A 20589-nucleotide genomic window follows, 5' to 3' on the forward strand; every position below is an offset into this window, starting at 1 on the left:
AATACTGAAAGCCGAATTCATTATTCGTAACTCCCACCGTACAGCGCATCTCGCCACAAGTCGGGCTGCAGCCGCGGGGGGACCCGCAGTCCATTATTTTTGGTGGGGTCCCCAGCGCGGCGGCCACGGACGCCGCCTGGCACGGGATTAGCATGCTGCTCAGGCCTGACACTTGCTGGTTTTAATTTTCATTTTATCATAAGCAGTTTTAAGATTGTTGCCAGTGGTAATTTGCAATTTTTATCAAGACCTCTTCATTATAGCTTCTGACAGGACAGATGCTGTAATTAATCACGCGAGACAACTGGGGATAGCGGTCAGCCGGCACTCACGGCACAGCCACTGCCGGCAAGGAGGAAAACACAGGGTTTCTCCTCCCCGCCAGGAGTGAAAACGGATAATCAGCACTAGCACCCCGACAAGGCGCTGCACGCGAACGTTTCCAGATCTGCCACCCGAAGTGCTTGCCCCCTGCTCGTGCCCCTCTCCCAGGCGCTGACAAAACGGGCCAGCGGGGCAGGCGGGGACCAGCCGCCGCCGCCGCCGCCGCCGCCGCCGAGCTCGGCGCTTGCAGGCACCAGGCCCACGGCAGCGGCTGCGTCGCGATCCCACACGCAAAGCCACCCAAAGGAAGCCACGTTTCGCCCCGATTTTCCCCTCCGGACAGGGCTGCACGTTTCTCCCGACACGCGCAACGCAGGGCAGGAGGAAGGTTTCCGGGCTGTCCCCCCCGTTTTCGCTGTCTGAAGCCGGGCAGAAGAAGCTGCAGAAGTCGCGCGCGACCCTTCGGCCGCCCGCGCTTAGGGCGGCAGCAGCCCGGCGCGCAGTTCGCACCAGCGGCCGCCGACCCGCTATGTTTGGCAAAATAAAAATCCAGAAAGTTAAATACATTTTCCGAGATGGTATTTTTATGAGCAAACCTTTCTGGTTTTTTTCATCAAAGACTTATGGCCCACAGGTCTTACTGAAATGTGTTTATTCTATAGCAAGATAAAAGCATTTATTTTAGATAAGCAAAATACAAACAACTTAATTGCTGCTATCATAACTCATAAAAAAGTATAAAACAGCATAAAAACACAATAAGCAATGTAGCAATTAATAATTCATGTTACCAGTGTTTACATTAAAGCCTCATTTATGAAAACTTTACAACACATGATATGAAAACTTACAACTTTTAAAGAAAATATTTACATTGATTATTCGGTCGTGGAGTTTCTTTTAAATATTCTACCGGTTTTACAGCATATTAAAAACTCTTGCATTTTTTTATCTTAGCTTTTTGTAATAACAGTTTTATTTAAGTGCATTTCCCTTTTAAAAATACAGTGTATTAAATCTGAAACTCATCACTTCGACACAGAATATAATATTCACATTTGTTCTGTAATTGGAATTAACGTAACAGGGTAACTGTCAATATATATTTTGTTACAAACTATGGTGGGTTTATTTGGAGAAACAAAGTGAAAGGATGGGTTAAACGTTTCAGTTTAGTCACTTGCATTTGTTTTTCTGAAGCTATTTAGAAAAGAAAAAATTAAGAGCTTTGGCAAAAATCTGTGATTTACTCAATTTTTTCATGACAAAAAATGCCATCAACTAACTCAGGTCATACGAGTATGATTGTTTGAAATCCAATCATCATTTTACAGGTAGTTACAACTGTGCTTTAAGGGCTTCATGAGTTCATACTGCCTTGAAGTGCATTATTCACTTTTAGAGAAAGAAGGGTTACATCATATAACTCTGAAAGATCATTTTGCAGTCATAAGGTCCAGGTATTTATTAGGCCATTTGATTCACATATTGTAGGTAAAGCTTAAATAAATTAAAAAGGCATCACATGAAAAAGAGCACAGCTTTTTAAAAAAAATGATTTATAGTCAGCTAAAAGATGATACACAGCTACATTGTAGTTCTTTATTGCCTATCTAATAGACACTTTAGAGGATCGTTTGATCTGTTATGCATCCCTGCATAACAACCATCAACAATTTACAGTTTCCAGCCAAATCTGGTTTACCCCTACCCCCTCGATAAACGCACAGCGACGTCGCAGCATCATTTATCTTCAGAAAATACTGACCTGTGATAATACTTGAGTCTGTGCCTGAGGCTGTATTTGTGCCTGGTGCTGCTGGGGTGCCGGCTGCGGGCTCCCCAGGGCCGGGATGGGAGAGGTGAGCTGAGAGGCCACCGGAGAGTGCTGCTGCGGGGAAGGCTGCGACTGGTGCTGCATGTGCTGCAGCTGCTGCTGCTGAAGCTGCTGCAGCTGCATGTGCTGCAGCTGCTGCTGCATCTGCTGCTGACTCATTTGCTGCTGAAGATGCTGCTGCTGCTGCTGCTGCAAATGTTGCTGCATGTGGTGCTGGAAATGCTGCTGCTGCATCTGTTGTTGTATTTGCTGATGCATTTGATGCTGGTGGAGTTGCTGCTGTTGCATCTGCTGCATCTGTTGCTGCTGGAGCTGCTGTATCTGGTGCTGCTGGCTTTGCATGGAGGGACTTACTTGAGATGAAGATGGTGTTGCCACCATGTTTGTGCCCATAGAGCTTATCAACGGAGCTGCAATGTTTGTGGGCATGTTTGGTGCAATGGTAACAGAAGCTACAATCTGATTCATGGGCAGTCTCATGGTTAAAGGTTTGGGAGCAATCGCCCTGGGAAGGGACTGCTGAAGAGTTTGAGGAGATGCAGATACTGCTGCATGTTGCGAAAGAGAAGTATTCAGAATGAGGGAGGAAGACAAATTTGTGGATGCCAACGTTTGCTGAACAGAACGAATGGTCTGGGCTTCAGCAGACTCCGCAGCCGCCTGTGTTTGAAAAAGAAATTTAAGAACTGATATCGGTAAAAATAAAGATCCCCTCATATCAAGCCCCAAAATTATCAAAATCCCTTCCCGCCCTCCCATGCCTCGATGTAAGTAGCTTAGCACGCGGTGGGAAAGACCTCATCCTAAGAATCTGTGCAACTATCATAGTGCTCCGCTTCAGAAACGCCGTGCAGAACATCCTCTGCGTTGCCTGCTTTCTTCCTCCAATACAAGCCTTCACTAACATATTTCTGATTTCTCCTCTTTCAGTACTTAACTCCACATTAAATCTAGCTGATTGCACTTAAGATATGCAGAAAGGCAAGTACCCTGGCTCAGTATCATCCATATACAATTTAAGATACCTTGTATTTTTAACAGAACAAACCTTGTTACTGCTCATACCAAAAAAAAAACGACAGGTACTCAAGGCGACTTTTCCATCTTTTCTTAGTTGGAAAGGACCAACCAGCAGTCTGAAGATCACTCTGATTCACCGATGCCTTCATCACAGCTTAATCTGTGCCCTGCTGCCCTGGCCAAAAAGTTGATTTGTGCCGTTGTTTAACACCAGAAAGCCACAGATGCCACCTGCATCATCTGGCTGAAAGAGCCATAAGTGGGCCAATGCTTTCTATATTCACATTTTTTTTAAATAAATCTGTTCTTTGGAAGATAGATCTGAAGAGGATTATATCCCAAGCACCAATGGGCATGGTGTAAGTGTAGTGCACAAACACCAACAATTCTTAAACAACTTCTACAATTTGTTTGCCGTAGTTCCTTGTGTCCAAGGCATCAAGTCCTCAGTATCTCCACCAGACACAAGTCTAAGGGTAACGCTCTCAAGGGCAAGCAAATCAAGGAGCCTAAATATGCAGGAAGCAGTGCAGCCGCGTCAGCGTGGTACCATGCATAGGCCACAATGCCCACTGCCAGCGTCCGGCTGGCCTCAGAGCCGAGACCCCCTGCAGGAAGCCCATGGCCAGCAGAGGCCTGCGGCAAGGAAGAGGGCATTCTCGTGCTTTTAAAGACATAGTTATATTAGGTGTATTTGAATATATCGGGTATATTTAAACCAGATATATTTAAGCACCAGAAGCAAGATTTCTCTTCACCTAGTGTTGGCCATCTACAGTGTACTCATTACTTCTCAAAGAGTTGCCTAGAATCCCTTTAAAGAAAGTGGAGAGGAAGTCTATTCCAGCGCAATTATTTGACATGCTTTAGGCATTTACCCTGGAATGTGTCAAATCTCGCTTTAGAAGTGTCTTTTCTATCCCTACTCTCAGCTACAACCTTGGATCAAAAAGCTACAGCAAGAATATCTCAAGTTAGGGGAGATGAATTCTGGATTTAGAGCGTATTTCCACTCTCAGTATTCCCACAAGCATTCCAGTCACTCAGCAACCCAAGTCCCATGGATTTTAGAAGACAACGTGGCTTCTGATGGTTTTGAGAAGGGAATTTAGGATTTAAAAAAAAAATTCCCTCAAAGATATTTAGAATTCCAGCTGCCACTGAACTTAGTACCCTCATAGTAAGGGCTTTGCCAATATTGTCCACATCCTAAAGACAACACAAATACAGCTTCTCAAACACAAGAAGAAGAAATCTTCCAGTTTTCACAAACGTGTGTGTCTAATTTTTGCCGTTGTATTTCTATACACTAACGAGAACACCCAGCAACCTTCCCTGTGATTTACTAATGCTCTGCAGTTGTACATTCAAATAAGTATTCTCAGGAGCTAGAGATCATCAGTTTCTCTTATTGCTTTCTGTGATTAATGATATTTTTGTAATTGATCTTTGTGAAATAACACTACAGAAATAATCACCTTGGTTAGTTTTTACACACATTTTTGATGGACATAAGCATATATCCATTTATGTGGTACTCAGTATCAACTTAATGCTGCCAATTAAAAAGGTAACTTCTCAAATAAGACAGCAGAGCCTTATTTTCTTCATACGAGTTTTAACGAGGGATCTGCTAAAACACTCAGGGTGGCTCACTGCCAGCTTGTCCATTTGTAAAAACTCCCCAAATTCAGAGCCACAACACAATTCTTTCCTTCACCTGGAAGAAATACTTAAGCTTTGTCATACAATAACTGCTCTCCAACCCTAACCAACTCAAGTCTGTCTTTCGAGAAGCAGCACTTGGGGGCAAACAAATCTGCAAATAACTTGCAAATGTTAACGTTGTAAAGTCAGTATATTTTTCATGATTAAATTTTACTTTTACAGTGAATGGCATTATTTTGCTTCCAAAGATAATCCCTGAGGAAGTATGTTTGCATAGTTGCTGTTTGGTAATCGTTACTGTGGCACTAGAGATAAGAAATATTTTTTGCAAAGACTAAGCAAGGTTCAAGCAACAGCACCACATCTTTTAAAATTGTATTAAAAAGCCTAGAATTCTACTTTTATTTTGAATTACAAACCCTTTCCCTGCCCCCATAATTAAAAGACATTGCCAAATGTTAACTTGCATTACACTGGAGTCACTTCTTGGCTTACCTTGGAAACAAGGCTTGCTCTATAGGCAGCAAGTGCCTTTAGGTATTCTTTTTTGGCAGCTTCAGTTTTTCTTTTATACACCTATGAAAAGAGACCACAATTTCACCAACTTCAGTTATTAAGAAATTTTTGCCAGAACGCTCTCAAAAATCACTTGTAAAGAAACAAAAAGCAAAGACCAAAAAACACCAAACGCTCTAATGTTATACATGTTTTCATCCCTGAAAGTTCTAAATATTCTTGCGGGTGACCACCGACTGTCAGGTCCACTTGCCGGACTCTTACCACAGTTTATGGTGATTTGTCACGAATAAAGAAAACTGCTAGAGCAACCGTTTTACAAGAATATGTACACACAAGTCACCTCCCCAGGAAGGGGTGTTGTACTTACAACTCTGAGTGCCAGGGATATGAGAGTACTGAGTATTTCAGATGCTGAAAAGCATCCAAAGTGGTAAGAAATAGCAAAAACACCAAGGCAGTAATTGCTTTAAATAAGTATTTAAACTACCTGTAGAAAATCTTTGCATCTCTGTAAAAGGTGGTTTACGGAGTTTGGACAATTCACTTTCCTCAAAGCCAGTACTGGAGAATCCCATTGAGTGTAGTAAGAACAGTTAGGCAAAAAGCCAATTAATCTGTATCTTCAATCATTAGTAACTTTAAAGTTTGCCCTTAAATCACGATCATATGTTAGATTAGACTAAAAGCTTCCAAAAGTATATCACAAACAAGAATTTTTCATACCGTGCCAGAAGGGTGTCCTATTAGGGATCTCTTCTTCCATCACAGCTTCCATTAGCTATTAATGGGAGCTGCACAGAAGTATCAACAGCCCCAAAGGAATATATTATTTTTTTCAATTCATGTGTAGGAGCTACATGTGTATAGAAAGAATAACCCTCAAGGAAGAACAGCTGATCTTTGAAAACTCCTCATTCTGCAGCGAGTTTGAGCGGGAGATAGCATTTCACACGCTGTATTGTTGTAATGAGGCACACAGGATTGCCTTCAAAGGTTCGAAATCAACAGGCTTTGTAACAAATTCATAAGGCAGATCAAAGGAAATGGTAAACGTGATGTACCTTCCCCTTTTCCATTCTAACTTCTGATTAATAGGAAACAAGGGCTTTGAAATAGGAATCATCAAAAGGTGGTCTTAACAGGCCTCTAGGACGGCATCACCCGAGCTTTCTACAAACCGCCCTTTAAAATTTAAAGACAAACAGAGCTAGTCAATATTACCTACTGGGTCATATAACAAAATGCGTTTTAGAGGCTAGATCTTCAGCAAGTTCAAAATCAATGTAGCTCTACAGAGTAAGATGTCTGCATCAGCAAGCAGCGTGGCCCACTCGGAGCAGAGGCAGGAGGAGGGTTCGTTAGGGGGATTACTGTTTTCCTTCTTGTGAGACACCCCCGCATCGATCTTTTACCTGTTTTTGCTCTTCTCCTAAGCTGTCCCACATAGATGCCACTATTTTTGAAACCTCTCCAAACGTAGCATTAGGGTTCTGCCCTTTAATTGCAGCCTGGGTATCCCTGAAGAATAGGGCATATGCTGACACCGGCTTTTGCGGCTCATTGGGATCTTTCTTTTTCTTCTTCTTCGGAGTCTTGGGCTTCTTGCCAGAATCCGGGGCAGCTCTTTTTTCTCCAGCGGCCTGGGAAAGAGGAACAAAAGCACAGTCTAGATGTGCCTGAAATATATGTCATAAGAATTATGAAAAATTCTGGACAGTTTGGCTTAATAATGTATGAATAACATTAGTGTGTAGGCAACATTTTGGAGAGTCCTGTTGTGCAGGCCTTACTCCTACCAAATAGGATTTACTCTCAACTTAATCTCATCAGCTCTATTGGGACTAAATGCATAAATAACTACTACTCATTGTGAGCCTGGCTCAGAAAGTCAATCCTATAAGTTTAATCTGAAAAAGCACACCCCCAACACAAATTTCTAGACAAATTTAAGATCTAATCCACAGTATTTTTTGAATCGGCAATCTATGTTTCTCCATAAAGACACAATTTCAGCAGTAGAGGCTCAAAAGACAAGAGCCTGGAGGCATTTCCTGATTCCCAGGCTTAGACTGTCAACTTAGATATGGGGCAGAGGTTAAAAACACCTTACCCTTTAGGCAAAAACCAGGAGCAATTCTCCAGTTTCTATCTACCTGCAGTGGACACCCACCGCGGCAACCACCCACCTCCCCTGCTTCTCGTACAGGGACAGGGGCTGCACGGCAGCACTGGATGGATCCACGTAACTGCCAGGTGCCAACCCAGGAGCTGCCTCCTCCTGCCTCCGTGATGGGAACTCAGGCCATCACTCTGAGGGTTACAGGTTGTCCCCCTTTTTTTAGGCTATGGGTACATTATGGCAGCAAGGGGATACAGTGGCTTAAGGTATACATTTGTGATAGTCATTATATTTTGATATTTATAGGATCCTATACAACGATCCTTCCACAGACATGATTTCCTCTAACGTATGAGGAAACCTTTCATGAAACAGCCTACATTAGGCCCTTTAATTATACAGCCATAATAACGTCTATATTTTGTTGATCTAGTTTTCCTTTAATAACAGACTTATTTAATGCAAAATGCAAATTGACTAAGCTTCAAGTTAAAAGAAAGCTTGTTTTATTTCTCTCTAAATGCATACATATTTTACACGACACAAGAGAATACTGCAATGACAAAACTGTATGAAGTTGATGAGTAAAGAGATTCACCAGATCTATAAAATCGGAAATGAATCATGAACATATTCAATAGAATATATATGTCTATATTATATACATATATTCTTACACTTATTATTATGGAGGTATTGCGGAAGCTTCCTAAGTAAAGAAGCTAAACAGCAAATGAATCACATACTCCACTACACTGTAATGTCTGTATATTTTATATGGCCACGTTGCAGCCGAGATGCTACTGCAACATTCATGAAAATACAGAGCAGAGATATGGAAAGCCTACTCACTACAGCGCGTGGCACAACTTACTCTGCTGGATTCATCTGCATCTTCTTCATTGATAGAGCTGGATGGGGAAGGAGTGGCTGATTTACTTGCCGGAGGGGAGGGAGAAGTGTGTGGCAAGTTAGTGCCTCCTAGATTTAGCCCTAGCTGGGCACTTAGCTGAGACTGGTTGATGGTGGTCAGCTGAGCAGGAGGCATCATTCCCGAATGAGCCGCATCCGCCATATGCACGATAGACCTCATGATCAAAGAGTGGTCTTGGCGATACTGAGATACTTGCGTGTGCCCCTGATCCTAAAAGAGATAGATTGAAACATTCAGCCATTAGCAGTGGCCAGCTAACACGATCAGGTAAAGTTACTTTAACAGGCGGACAGAATTGCCACCGCCAGCTTGCAGTTTGTTTCACCTCTTTTTAATGAACTGAACGCAGCAACGTTACCACACTTGCCCCAGACTTCACTGCTCCCCGACTTGTTTCTGTGTGGAAGAAAAACTGCATTTCCCCATTTCTCAACATGTTTTTTTCTCTTGTTGCTCTGTGAAATAACCACATAAACAACAGGGAAACCGGCTGACTGACTACACAGGGAAATCACTGCTACCGAGTAGACACAAATTGCTGTCAAACGCAAAAAGTAAACAAAATGGATAAAAAAAAAAGTTTTCCTCTACTGACATTCAATTATTCATAGTTGTTACTAGTAACAGTGGTAGGTAAAAAACAATTCTGTCTGAGTGGCATTTTAAAGTGATTTTAAACAAAAGACCACTGCCCTGCCACATTGCGTGTGCAGACACTGCGGCGCTCGGGAGAACCGCCGAGATGACTCTAGCCGCTCCTAAAGATCCTGTTTTGCAGGTACCATTCTTATCTTTAATCCAGCAGTTTAATCCAGCATACAGAACTAGCAAGCTATGTACCAACCACCAACTTTAATTTTCTTGTACTTTGTCTCTCAGAAACTCAGTGCTTGCCGGATTTTGGCTATACTGCTTCTTGAGGGCAAGGGCGATGTCTTTGCATACATCTACACAGCACTTATCACATTTGGGGAAGGAAAAAAAAAAAAAAAAAAGGAAAGAGAGGCCCTGAAGGTAAAAGTCAACTGGAACCTGACTATGAACTACTCAGTTTAGTTATTTTTAACTACACACAGAAGATCAATACATGATAAAAGAACATTAAGCTGAAAAGAAGATTTTACAGAGCAGTTAGTAAATGGAGAGAATAAATAGCTCACAAATTGATTCAGCAACCTGACCAATCTATATCCACTGTTCAAACAGAGAAAACATGAGAAATAAATTAGATTTCGAAAACTCTTTCATTATTAATAACCTACATTGCAATTAGTAGCAGGTACAATGAGCCTTAATGAAATAACATAGCATGAAACTGCAATGCTGAAAAGAGCCCGGCTTGTGGCCCACCTGACTTCCTGAAAGGATTTTCACTTTTCCAGTGCTGTCTGAGCACGCGCTGATAAGGCCAGGCCAGTTTTCAAAAACCTGCATCAGCAGCGAGGTAACTTTAGCCCAAGTGGCTTTGCTGATACTTTTTAAGAACCTGCTCCCCCACAGGAACTTCCGAAAATCTTAGCTCACACAAGTGCTGGCAGTGCAACAAAGCAGTACGCTTGTTAAAGGTGATACGCACTTAGTCCTCCCCCCACTTCATCCATCCAAAGTCAGACGGCCACAGCAAACTGCTTCTCGACAGCAGTAAAATTACATTAATTCTGAATTTGGGGTTCACATGTCTTTGTGCTGAAGCCTCTATGTGAAAAAAAGGGAGCTACTTATTAGCTCAGAAGTCCATTTATCATGCCAAATGTTTCACCTGGGTTCGGTACAGATGAAGCGCATGCTCAAGTTCCAGGTCCTATACACTGGATCTCATTTCTCCTACGGGCGTCCGCACTTTCCCCATGCCCTCCACGCCTTTGCCGACTTGGCCCATCAGCTGTACCAGAGCAGGTTTCTTTCCCTGTCACTCAAATCCTTTTAATATATTCAGGAAAGAAGCTTAGTACCTTAGAGAAGAACGGATGTGCCAGAAGTGGAGCACTTGATACAGAAAAGATCAAAACACCAGACTTATTGGCTGAAATACCCATTCGCTTCAGGGCACCTTTTTGTGAAATATCCTACTGTTAACTATAGGGTCCTTTTGATTTAGACTTTCATTGGCAGTGGCATCTGGAAGTCTTTCAAAGTCATTTTTAAAGGATATCAGTTTCTGCACATTACTCCACTCCTCTTACTTTACAGGCATTATTGTATTGCATTGAGAAAAACTCTGTCTTTAACACAAAGGTGGAGATAACCAGAATTAGCTTCCCTCATAGAAATCAGCATTCTTCCTTAATCTTGCATGCACTGTTTTCCTAGACGTATTTTACCTCTAACAGGCTAGCTTCTGTTTTTTCTTTACTATTACGCAAAAGAGGTTTTTTTGGCCTTTACACCAAGGCAATAAAATACGATGACATGGGTTACAAGTGATTTACCCTAAGTCTTGTCATTTCGGTTGCATCCATGCTTTCACTGAGACTAAATTCTCTTGACTTGCATTGACCCAGAATCTAATTTTATACACAAGCCCATGAATTCTTAACTGTCCCTTCTTCTGAGACTATTTGATGTTTGTGTGTGTTTTCATCTACTTTTTTCTTTCCTTTTTCTTCTTTTCTATTCCATAATTGGCCGGCTGACATCAAACAGATAAGACATAATATATGGAAGACAATATTTTATAGCATTTCCAGTCTCTTCTCATTTACTGATTAGTAAAAAATAAATGTGCCAATGCCAATAACAAATAATGCATTTGCTGCACTTTGAACATAAGTTAAATTGCTAATCAGTATACAAAAAATCATGAGGAAAGGAGTGGGAATTTAACTGTTATTGTGTGGTACGGTGTTGTGGGCCTCCATCATAGACTACTGTACGTACCCACTTACAAAGGGCTTTCAGAGAAGGACGCACAGGCCATTTGTTCATTTGTACAGTGGTTTGCTATGTAGTAAGAAGGTATGGCAGCTAGTCATTAGTAACATTAGGAGGAACACATAATTGAGAAAATCAAAGTTTCCATCAGCTGTCTTAACTCTATTTTTTACTAGATCACTGAAATTTCCTGTTGAACCCATCTTTAATGTTTCACTATCTAGGCAACAATGAAAAGCATCACATACCAGGAATACGCATAGAAATAAAATCAGAATTGCACTAAAACATCTGCATGACATTCTAATTACATTACCACCCAAATGAAAATTGAAAAGGTAAAGCTTGTGTATTCAAAATAAATCCACTGAGAATACTGTGAAAATACTATAGAATATCATATGCTCGTTTCTTACATAAAGTTAACCAGAAGAGAAGTGATATATAAATATTACAGGCATTCAGGATCTTCATGACACTATTCAAAAACCACAGATTAGTTCTGGCAAAAAGAATCATGAACTTTCAAGTGGGAAGAATCAAGTTCTGAATGACCCTGATTTGCTTTATGGTTTTGGACTGAAGCTAAGCAAAACTTGGTGATTTTAGCACAAAGCCAGGCAAAACTCAACAGCCGGTTTTCTGAGCTCTACAATGAAACAGGAGAATCATGCGAGAAACTGAAGACCACAAGAGAAATACCTGGTGCGATTCCTTTGCAGACTGAAGGAGCTTTGTCTTGGACCTCTCTGTTGTTACTCTACATGGTGCTACCACAACTGAGGTATAGATACGTTTATGGAGGCGGACGGCAGCTATGCCTCTGGTCTCTTCAAATATACACCTGGCACAAAAAGACAATATGCGGTCCAAAAAGCCTTCCCCTCTCAGAACAACTTTACAGCGGCTCTTTTAGGCACACCGGCTTTCTGTCACCACTGTCTTGCATTGCTGCAAGCCTTGAAGCCAGTATTAACAAAGTGAGCAGAAGGCAGGCTCAAAGGACCTCATATGGATTTCCATCCGTCAAACCATTCCACTCTCCACTACTCTCATCTGCTTAGATACAAAATCGCCTCTGTCTTGTTAGACTACAGAAGTTGTGCTATTTCTCCTGGCATATAGCAAATATATAGTTGAATTTATTTTGATTTATAGAGGTATTAACTTCTCAAAAAACGATAGAATATCCATCTTCCTCAGCAGCTACTGGAAAATAAACAAAACAAACATGGAGAAATGAGACTTAAAAAAAAAAAAGAACAAAATAAAGAGCAAACTCCCACATTTTCATTTATATAGCGTTTTCAACGGTGTTCTTCGACAGTCAGTGTATTTAAGCCTGCCAAAGAGAAATATAGCATTGGGTGGTAAGGGAAAAATTAAGGTAATAAAAGACAGTTGGTTCTTCTGATATCAACTCATAAAGCGGCCAGTAGAAACTGCAGCCAGTAATACAGTATTTATCTTGATAGATAAATGGTACGAATGGCCAGCAGTGACCTGCAGGGATGCCCTAATTTCCACTTACCCTGCATTTTGAGTGTCATTTGCATTCAATAGCTTTATCCTGGATTTCTGCCCTGATACAATTTTAATCTCTATGAACATTCAACATGATATTTAAAAATATAACTTAATCTAGGAAATTACTTTTCAGAACACTGCGAGTAATACTGAAGTCTTGATTAAAATCAACGTCTAGGGCATTCAATCATTTCAATGGGCAACGCTTTCACTAAGACTCTTTCTAGACATGTCAGGACGGAGCCCATGGGAGCGTGGGCCGCAAAGGCGCAGGACCAGGATCTAACCCTCTATCACTCAAGCTAGATTTTCGAGGACAGATGTGGTAAACATGCCAACAAAAATAACTATGCAAAACCCAATACTTACAGCTATCCCCCCTGTACCCTAGCTTTGGAAGACAACTTAAATGCAACTTAGTATGTTTCATTGCCTCAGGAACTTGTGATTGTCACTGTAACATAAGCTGATGTCATATTTTAAAGGATAAATTTAAGCTGAAGCAAACGCACTGCAAGAGTTAAATCATCGGTGTCCCTGCCTGTCAGTTACTCCCTTTACCTTTGGGCAGGTCAGCGTATCTCTAGAAGAAAGCCTCGATACTCTTTTTCTCCACAAATAAACTACAGGTAAAAGAACCCATTAATCTAAATTTTTACAAGATTGGAATTCACTGCCAACCAAAACAAACCAAACTAACAGGATGCTTTTCTCTGTCAAGAGATTAAATCCTTAGTTAACAGAGTACAGAACAGGCCCCTTGGTTCCACCACCACTGGAGAAGTGTCCTCTCCCCTCTTCACATACCGCGAGCAGCAGGAGCCCTGGCGAGGTCCCGGTATCAGAGAGCCATGACAAACAGCGTCTCCTCTGCTCTAGCAGTGAGAAATCGCCCACTTTTTGCCTCATGTCTCTATAGGATAAGCAAACCTACCTAATTTAATTTCCAAATAAACGCTACAACAACAGACTGTACATCTGAGTTCAGAAGAAATTATGCCCGCAGACGGATCTGGAAGAGTTGTTGGTGACAGGAGGCTTATGCACACTATGCTGCCTGGAAAACATTAGAGGGATGCAATTTCCCAGTCCCAATACATCAGAAATTACTGGGTTTTGTTCATATGTAACCCAAAGTAGGGCCTTGGGAAGAAGATAAAAAAAAAACCATGAAAGAGAAAGAAATAACACGAAAGTCTGCTGATTTATTCTGCAAAACTGAGCAACTACTTCCTTTTGTTCTGGCAATCTCAGATATCTCTAGAAATTTCTCTCTCGTTATGTGATGGAATTTTCTTATTTGCCTCCAACTTTCAAGTTTCTGTTTAACTTCTGTTCTTGAAATCTTTCTGATCTTTTATCCCAGGATTTCTTTTGTGTCCCTTGAGTGTCTTTTCGATCTGACCTGGAGTCACATCTCTGGTGGCCCCTCCAGTGGCTGGCTCGTGCCAGCCTCCTCGGCCACTGCTCCGTCACCTGCAGCTCTACCAACTCATTCCTAGCACGCTCGGGCATCTCTAACAGCGCTCCATTACATGGCGAGGAGATGCTAAAAGCTGGGCAAGATCATGCCACCACCAAACTGAGCAATAAAGGACTTTTCTTCAAAACGCTTCCAGTAATTCATACCCAAGATGCCGAACCAACCTAAGATAGAGCTTTTGCTCTCTGCGACTGTTGGTCTTATCCAGTTACTTTCCTGTTGATCCACAAGTCTGAAAGGCGACCGGGCAAGTCCCCACAGGAGGGACGGGATGGGGCTGCCCGGCAGCATGGAGACGCTCCCCCGGAGCCCTTGCAGGGGGGCCGCAGCCCGGGCTCCCTCTGGTCCTGGACCCGTCCGCGGTCAGGGCCTGCTGGCGCTCCTGCTGATGCTTTACCATCACCCGATTCTTTATCGTTTGAGTTTTTCTACCATTTTCAAAAGCAAAAACTCCCGTCCGTCGTCCCCCAGCCCCTGCGGCACCCTAAGCTGCGCGGAGCGACGCTGCCCCTCGCGCGAGGTACCCGCGGCACGGTTGCAAGGCCTGCGCGAGCCGGAGCAGGGACCCCGGCTGGGCTGCGCTGCGTGCCCCGGCTCGAGCAGCTCCGGCCCCAGGAGCCGCGCGGGCGGAGGGCCGTGGCGCGCACGACGAGAGCGCCGGCTGCAAACCAACGCGGCCGAGGTGCGAACTCGGCCTCGGAAACGCTGTTAGCAGCTTGGCTAGAGAGCCGCTCAGCGTTTTGCGGCCTCTGGTTGCTTCAGCTACCAAAGCGCAGGCAGGCGTCCGGGGTCCTTGCTAGGCAGCAGGTAGCGTAGGGAGAGGCTACGAGGAAGCCTGACAGCTAACAACCGTTACCAAAGTTGTCGGGATCGGGGCGAGGAATTGGGGCAGGGGCTTCATGGCATCACATTTCTTTGCTTAACAACGGCTATAAGTGTTGCAGCTGTGTTTTGGTTTTCTTTTTTTTTTTTGTTTTTAAGCAAATCAGTAACGTAGGTCTCATTACCTTTTGTATTACCAGAGCCAGGTATGTTTTCCAGCGACGTGGCAACGCCGAGTAAGTTAAAACTCTAGGGAGACTCAGCATTTCCGTATGCTTCGAGACTTGAAGTGGGAGCTGAGCGTTGGAGACGCGGTCCGAGGGGAAGGGGGCTGCTGACAGCCGAGGACTGCTAACGACCCAGGAAGGAGGCCAGCGGGAGCAGAGCCAGCCTCGGCCCGGGCACCGGCCGCGGCCAGACCCGCCTCCCGCGCCGGGCTCAGCAAAGCGCCGGGCTTTGCTCCCACCCGGTTTCAGCGCTCAAGCTCAGAGACGGGATGATCCTGCAGGCTCGGCCCCAGCGGCGGCCGCGACCACGCGCGGCGCCGCAGGCGCTGTGGGGGCACCCTGCCTTGTGCTCACTACGGCATGGAGCAGCCCGCGCTGACCGAGAGGCCCTGAACCGCTCCGATTCACTCACAGGCTCCGTTCCGCTCCGGATTACCTAATTTTGGAAAGGACACCAGCGTTCGTGCTTCCTCCTTCAAGCACAGCAAGCTCATTAGCGGCTGCCCTGTTGTGCCTGTGTCTAGGAGAAAGCAGGGACAAGCGTGCCCAGCAGAAAAATGGCTATATTATCCACGTTGCGGACACGAGAATCTACACACTATAAAAAAAGCCTATTATTTATTCCATCAGCAGGCTGGTACTGTCTTAATAGCGTGTTAAACTGCCCCGGTATTAAGTTGTAGCCTGTGGTTTTGGTGCAGCAACGACTGCTCTCCGTCGCCTTCCAGAGAGGGTCTCCAGCCCGCCGTCCACCCTGCCCTGCGGCCCCAGGAGCTGCGCGCACACGGCCTGGGCACGAAAAACACGCGCCTAGATCATGAGGCGTAAAAGGCAGCGCAGGGAATATTTAACCCTACACAAGCCACGCCGGGCTGGAAAGAGCTCGTCCAGCAGGGCCGCGGCGCAGGGCTGCGGGCTGACGGCACCCACCGGCGCCGCGAATCCCACCCGAGCCCCCAAGGCCGAACTGCCCAAAGCGCCAGCCGCCCGCCCGTCCCGAGGGTCGGGGTTCGGCCGGATGTCACTGATCCGGGCCAGAAGAGCATCGCTGAACGTGCGATTACTTAAGTCTGGAGATTAATTCCTGCCGGTACGGCAAATACCTAAAACCAGCGGCTACAACAGCTACCACTGACGGTGGGAAAGTCCAGTAGGAACCAGACTAACGCTTCTGATCTCCAGCTTGACTTCAGTAGTCCACAGTTCCTCAAAGAAAACAACGGAAATAAAATAACTTTGAGGAAAATCTCTTCTACTGAGAATAGCTGCTATTCTTGCACACAAATAATTCCAACCTTCCAGATTTAGTTGTATTTTTTGTATTAAAGATGGCATAAACATGTTCATAACAATAACAAGGGCTTGTTTTAATAGAACGTTCCAGGCATTAAACACATTAATGACCCATGAAATAACTGTTTCATCTGTAACACATTAAACAACGTTGTTATAACACTGCATTAACTGAAAACCTACTGCATTTTCTCTAAATATAAGATTATAGACTGAATACTAAAAGAGAGATTCACAAATAAGTTTCTCTGTAATGGAAAATTACACATAAATCAGAGGCAGGCAGGCAGGTGTGCAGTGAAATCAGGTCTTTTGCCAATTTTAAAGCAACTTGTTTAGCTTTTACTCTTGCAATTTTCTGGTAAGCTACTCACTGAAAAGTTAAAATTAGTAATTTGGGAATGAACTCAGTAAAATTTAGAACCTTAAGTAAAAGGCATCACTACTTTGACACGTTAATAACATTTCTGTTATGTTATGTATGCAGCCTTTAACAAGCTAAAATTTGCAACTCGGTTCTTTAAAGCCACTTCATTGAGCCGCTTATCTAAAAGTCTCTTCTCGAAACAACAGCAGTAGCCACCTTCAGCGTCCGATTTGAGCGCGGCGCCACTCCTAAGCAGTAATGTAATTAAAGACGAGCTTATTCCACTATGAGTTAGCCACAGCCGTGCAGAATCCTACATGTGCTAACTGCATTGCCACAATTATACACTATAAACAGGCTCAAATCTTCACCAAATAGGAAACACGATTTCTCTAAAAGCGTAAATAGTATAGGGACCAGCATATGTAAAATTAGCAGTCTGCTTCTGTCACATCTGTACTTTTTGGAATAAAAGGAGAAAAAAACCCAGCCTGAAAAGAGACAATTATTGTACTGTCTTTCTTAGATATCAGAGAAAGAATTTTGAAATTCATCAAAGCTAACCTTCTGTTATGTACAACAGGCTAAGCTGAAAAGAATGTTAACAAGTTCAATTTTCATTCAATCAGCACTACTGCTCTCTGAAATGTTTCATTGCAGGAAAGAAATAAAAATAATCTATATGGTAATTATGAGGATGAATCCCCCAGTAACTTTCAGCTACATGAAAGGTCAGTTCTATTCAAGATATTTTATCAGTCCCCTGCACATACTCCTGTCCTGTCATTTTAAATCTGAACAGCATTTTATTTTCCCATTTACAGCTACCTGCAGAATTAAGTACTTAAGCCAAATAAGAAAAAAAAAAAAAGAAGAAAAAGAAATGTTGAATGCTGGCAAAGGCTATAATAGCATGGAGATAAATCGTTCAGCTGCTCTCTCTCAAGCCTCTGGGGCTGCAGATTTTTCTTCTCCTGGTGCACTGTGGGTATTCAAAACTTGTTCAACATGATTTCATTTCATTTCAGGCACTGCCTGAGAAAACTAAATTACAGAATCAATCATACAGAAGGTCAGAGTGAGACTTCATTACAAGTATTGCATGCTTGCATGAATATCTTTCATTTATGACTGACCCAATATGTCACAATAGCTGTCTAGTAAAAATAATCCACTTTCTGAAATTGATGTACTACTGATGTCAATGCTACTCAGCAGGCTGGGCAGATTACAGAGAGGTGTTAAAAAAAGGAACCCTCAGGAGCACAAGTTGTAGTTTTATAGAATTGCCACATTTTGCAGATTAAAATGATTTTTGTATGGCCAGCTCAACAGAAAACAGAGCGCTAAAATAAAATACTGGGGCTGGCTTTTTAATGAGGATATTGCTATTGATTTCTACTTATTTATATGCAGGTATTTCTAGGGACAGTATTTGCATTGCGTAAATCCATGGTGTGCTTTGAAGTCAAACATACATCAGCGCTCCATTTTTCAGCGGTTCCTTTTTGAGTATCAGGATTTTATTTGCATATTATTAAAATATGGAAGTTAATCAAACTGCCTTCATTTTATCTCCTCTTCTTGTTGCTGTTGTTTGTTTTTAAACATAGTAAAATGCTCTTAAGTAAGAAAAATGTGTAGCGTTTGTTGCCAACGTTAATGAAGTTAATCAGTATCGTGACAAATTGTCACTCTTTCTGTAGCACAATCAGCATGCCTGGATCCAGCTCCTGTATATCAGAAACTGCCTTGTTCTTAATAAAAATCACCCATTGTTAGCTCAATACAATCTTTTTAATAATTTCTAGGGCATATTTACTATGAGAACAAACATCTTTCTTGCACTGTGAATGAATTTTTCAATACAACAGTATACAAAGAATATGTTAAAAGGAATTATTTCTTATTTTTTGGTCTTCCTGTGGGAAATACGTGAGGTACTTGCAAAAGTATTACGAGGTAGCCAGCCAACTCCATACCCTAAGGGAAACACAGGAGAACCTTGACATAACCTATTTTTAACCGTGCCTCTGGCGATTCTGCGTTCAAGTTTATAGGTGAACATGTCAGGTAGTACATAGAAAAAAGCCAAAGACACACAGTATTAATCATAATTCTGTCCAAGCCTATTTTATTTTTTCAACATTTGTGATTTAAAATCTCATGACATTTCTTCAAGGTGAAATTCTTCTACTGGACTTTTCAACAGGGCAGGACTGCATTTATCTAAATTAAATATTGCTTACAGTAAAGCTCTCTAATGCCTCAGAAGATAAGCAATAAACTTGCTGTAGTTCGTACTACAATAATTTAACTTTGTATTCAGCTAAAGAAGCTTTAGTGATTAGCAATACACTATTAATACAGCCTTTAAATAAGACTATCCTAGTATCACTGCAAAAGAACATTGTTCTGTAAGTGTATACGAACATCATAATTATTTTACAGCCCCATCTTTAGTTCTTTCAGATACAGTGAATTCAATTGACCATGAAATGAAATTTCATAGTCAAAATGCCTCCTTTACATTTTTTTTATTGCTGCAATAAAGTTTTTATAGCTCCAAGGCAAGGTAATTCATGAAATGTCTAATTTAAATATGAATTCTAATATTATTAATAAATATTTACCAGTTTAATAAAGTGCACATTTTCAGCATAAAATATGATATACCGTTTTCATTTTCTATTTTTGAAATACAGATTAACCACTGGAAAATCTGAGTACTAAAGAGAGCTAGGGGACTTCAGGGGAAACCTATGCAAGAATCCTCTGCTAATACTTTTCAAGTTCCTGAAGTCACCTAGCACTTATGAGCAGCCAGAAAGGATTAGTAACTAAATACTAAGGACCAGGTCATTGCATCTCACTGTAAAAGACAAAGCTAGCAGCGATAGGGGAGCATCTGGCACACGAATCTCCCCTTCTAGCTCCTCCCCACCAAATTAAGCAGTTCCTTATCCGGGAACAAATACTCCTCTAGGATGAAATGACACGCACGTCCCCAGACCACAGCTTTGGAGTGGCCACCACCCTGGAAAACGTAACTGAACTCTTGGCATCAGGAGGTCTGAGCTCCTCTAGACTATCTCTTCAAGCTACCCAGGGACAAATTCTTGTCACTGAAGCCAACATCAACCATGCCAACATCAACTATGCAACTTCTACATTGCACTTTCTAGAAAAAAAAGAGGGAAAGCCTGTAATCTCGTGGAAGAAGGGGTGAGAGAAGAGGTACCTAGCCAGTGGCAGTCTCCTCAGGTAGGAAGTATGAAGGTGACCACACAGCCTTCATTTAGGGAAGAATTACATTTAGCGAAAGCAGGCAAAAGGCAAAGCCAAATCTGTGTCAGGTTACAAACCACTTGATAACACCAATGGCACTGTAACATGAGACTGATCTAGCCCACGATATCTATTACACGTTCCTGAGTAACTTGCATTGTATTGAACGTACACGTACTCTGTTACTTTAGTTTTCAGGCACAAAATTCCTAGCTCTAAACCCTAAGGCTTTATTAATCTTTTCTTCCTTGCACAGTGACCCAACATGTCCAGGGCGTGCAGAAATCCCA

The 20589-nt window shown here is 42.6% G+C and overlaps 1 protein-coding gene across 6 annotated transcripts in view; it reads right to left on the bottom strand.

The window, feature by feature from the left end:
* Positions 1 to 961: 961 nt before the first annotated feature.
* Positions 962 to 20589, bottom strand: part of TOX3 (TOX high mobility group box family member 3) — a 155360-nt gene continuing 135732 nt past the window's right edge. For all 6 annotated transcript variants that reach the window (XM_068956095.1, XM_068956094.1, XM_068956098.1 and 3 more), the window contains 4 exons: positions 8362 to 8631; positions 6781 to 7008; positions 5345 to 5425; positions 962 to 2821 (listed from right to left, as the gene is read on the bottom strand). In XM_068956095.1, coding sequence (XP_068812196.1) covers positions 2078 to 2821; positions 5345 to 5425; positions 6781 to 7008; positions 8362 to 8631 — 1323 coding nt within the window. In that variant the 3' untranslated portion in view covers positions 962 to 2077. The remainder of the gene's footprint in view (positions 2822 to 5344; positions 5426 to 6780; positions 7009 to 8361; positions 8632 to 20589) is intronic.

The sequence above is a fragment of the Struthio camelus genome, chromosome 10 (assembly GCF_040807025.1).
Source record: "Struthio camelus isolate bStrCam1 chromosome 10, bStrCam1.hap1, whole genome shotgun sequence".
Classification (NCBI taxonomy): domain Eukaryota; kingdom Metazoa; phylum Chordata; class Aves; order Struthioniformes; family Struthionidae; genus Struthio; species Struthio camelus.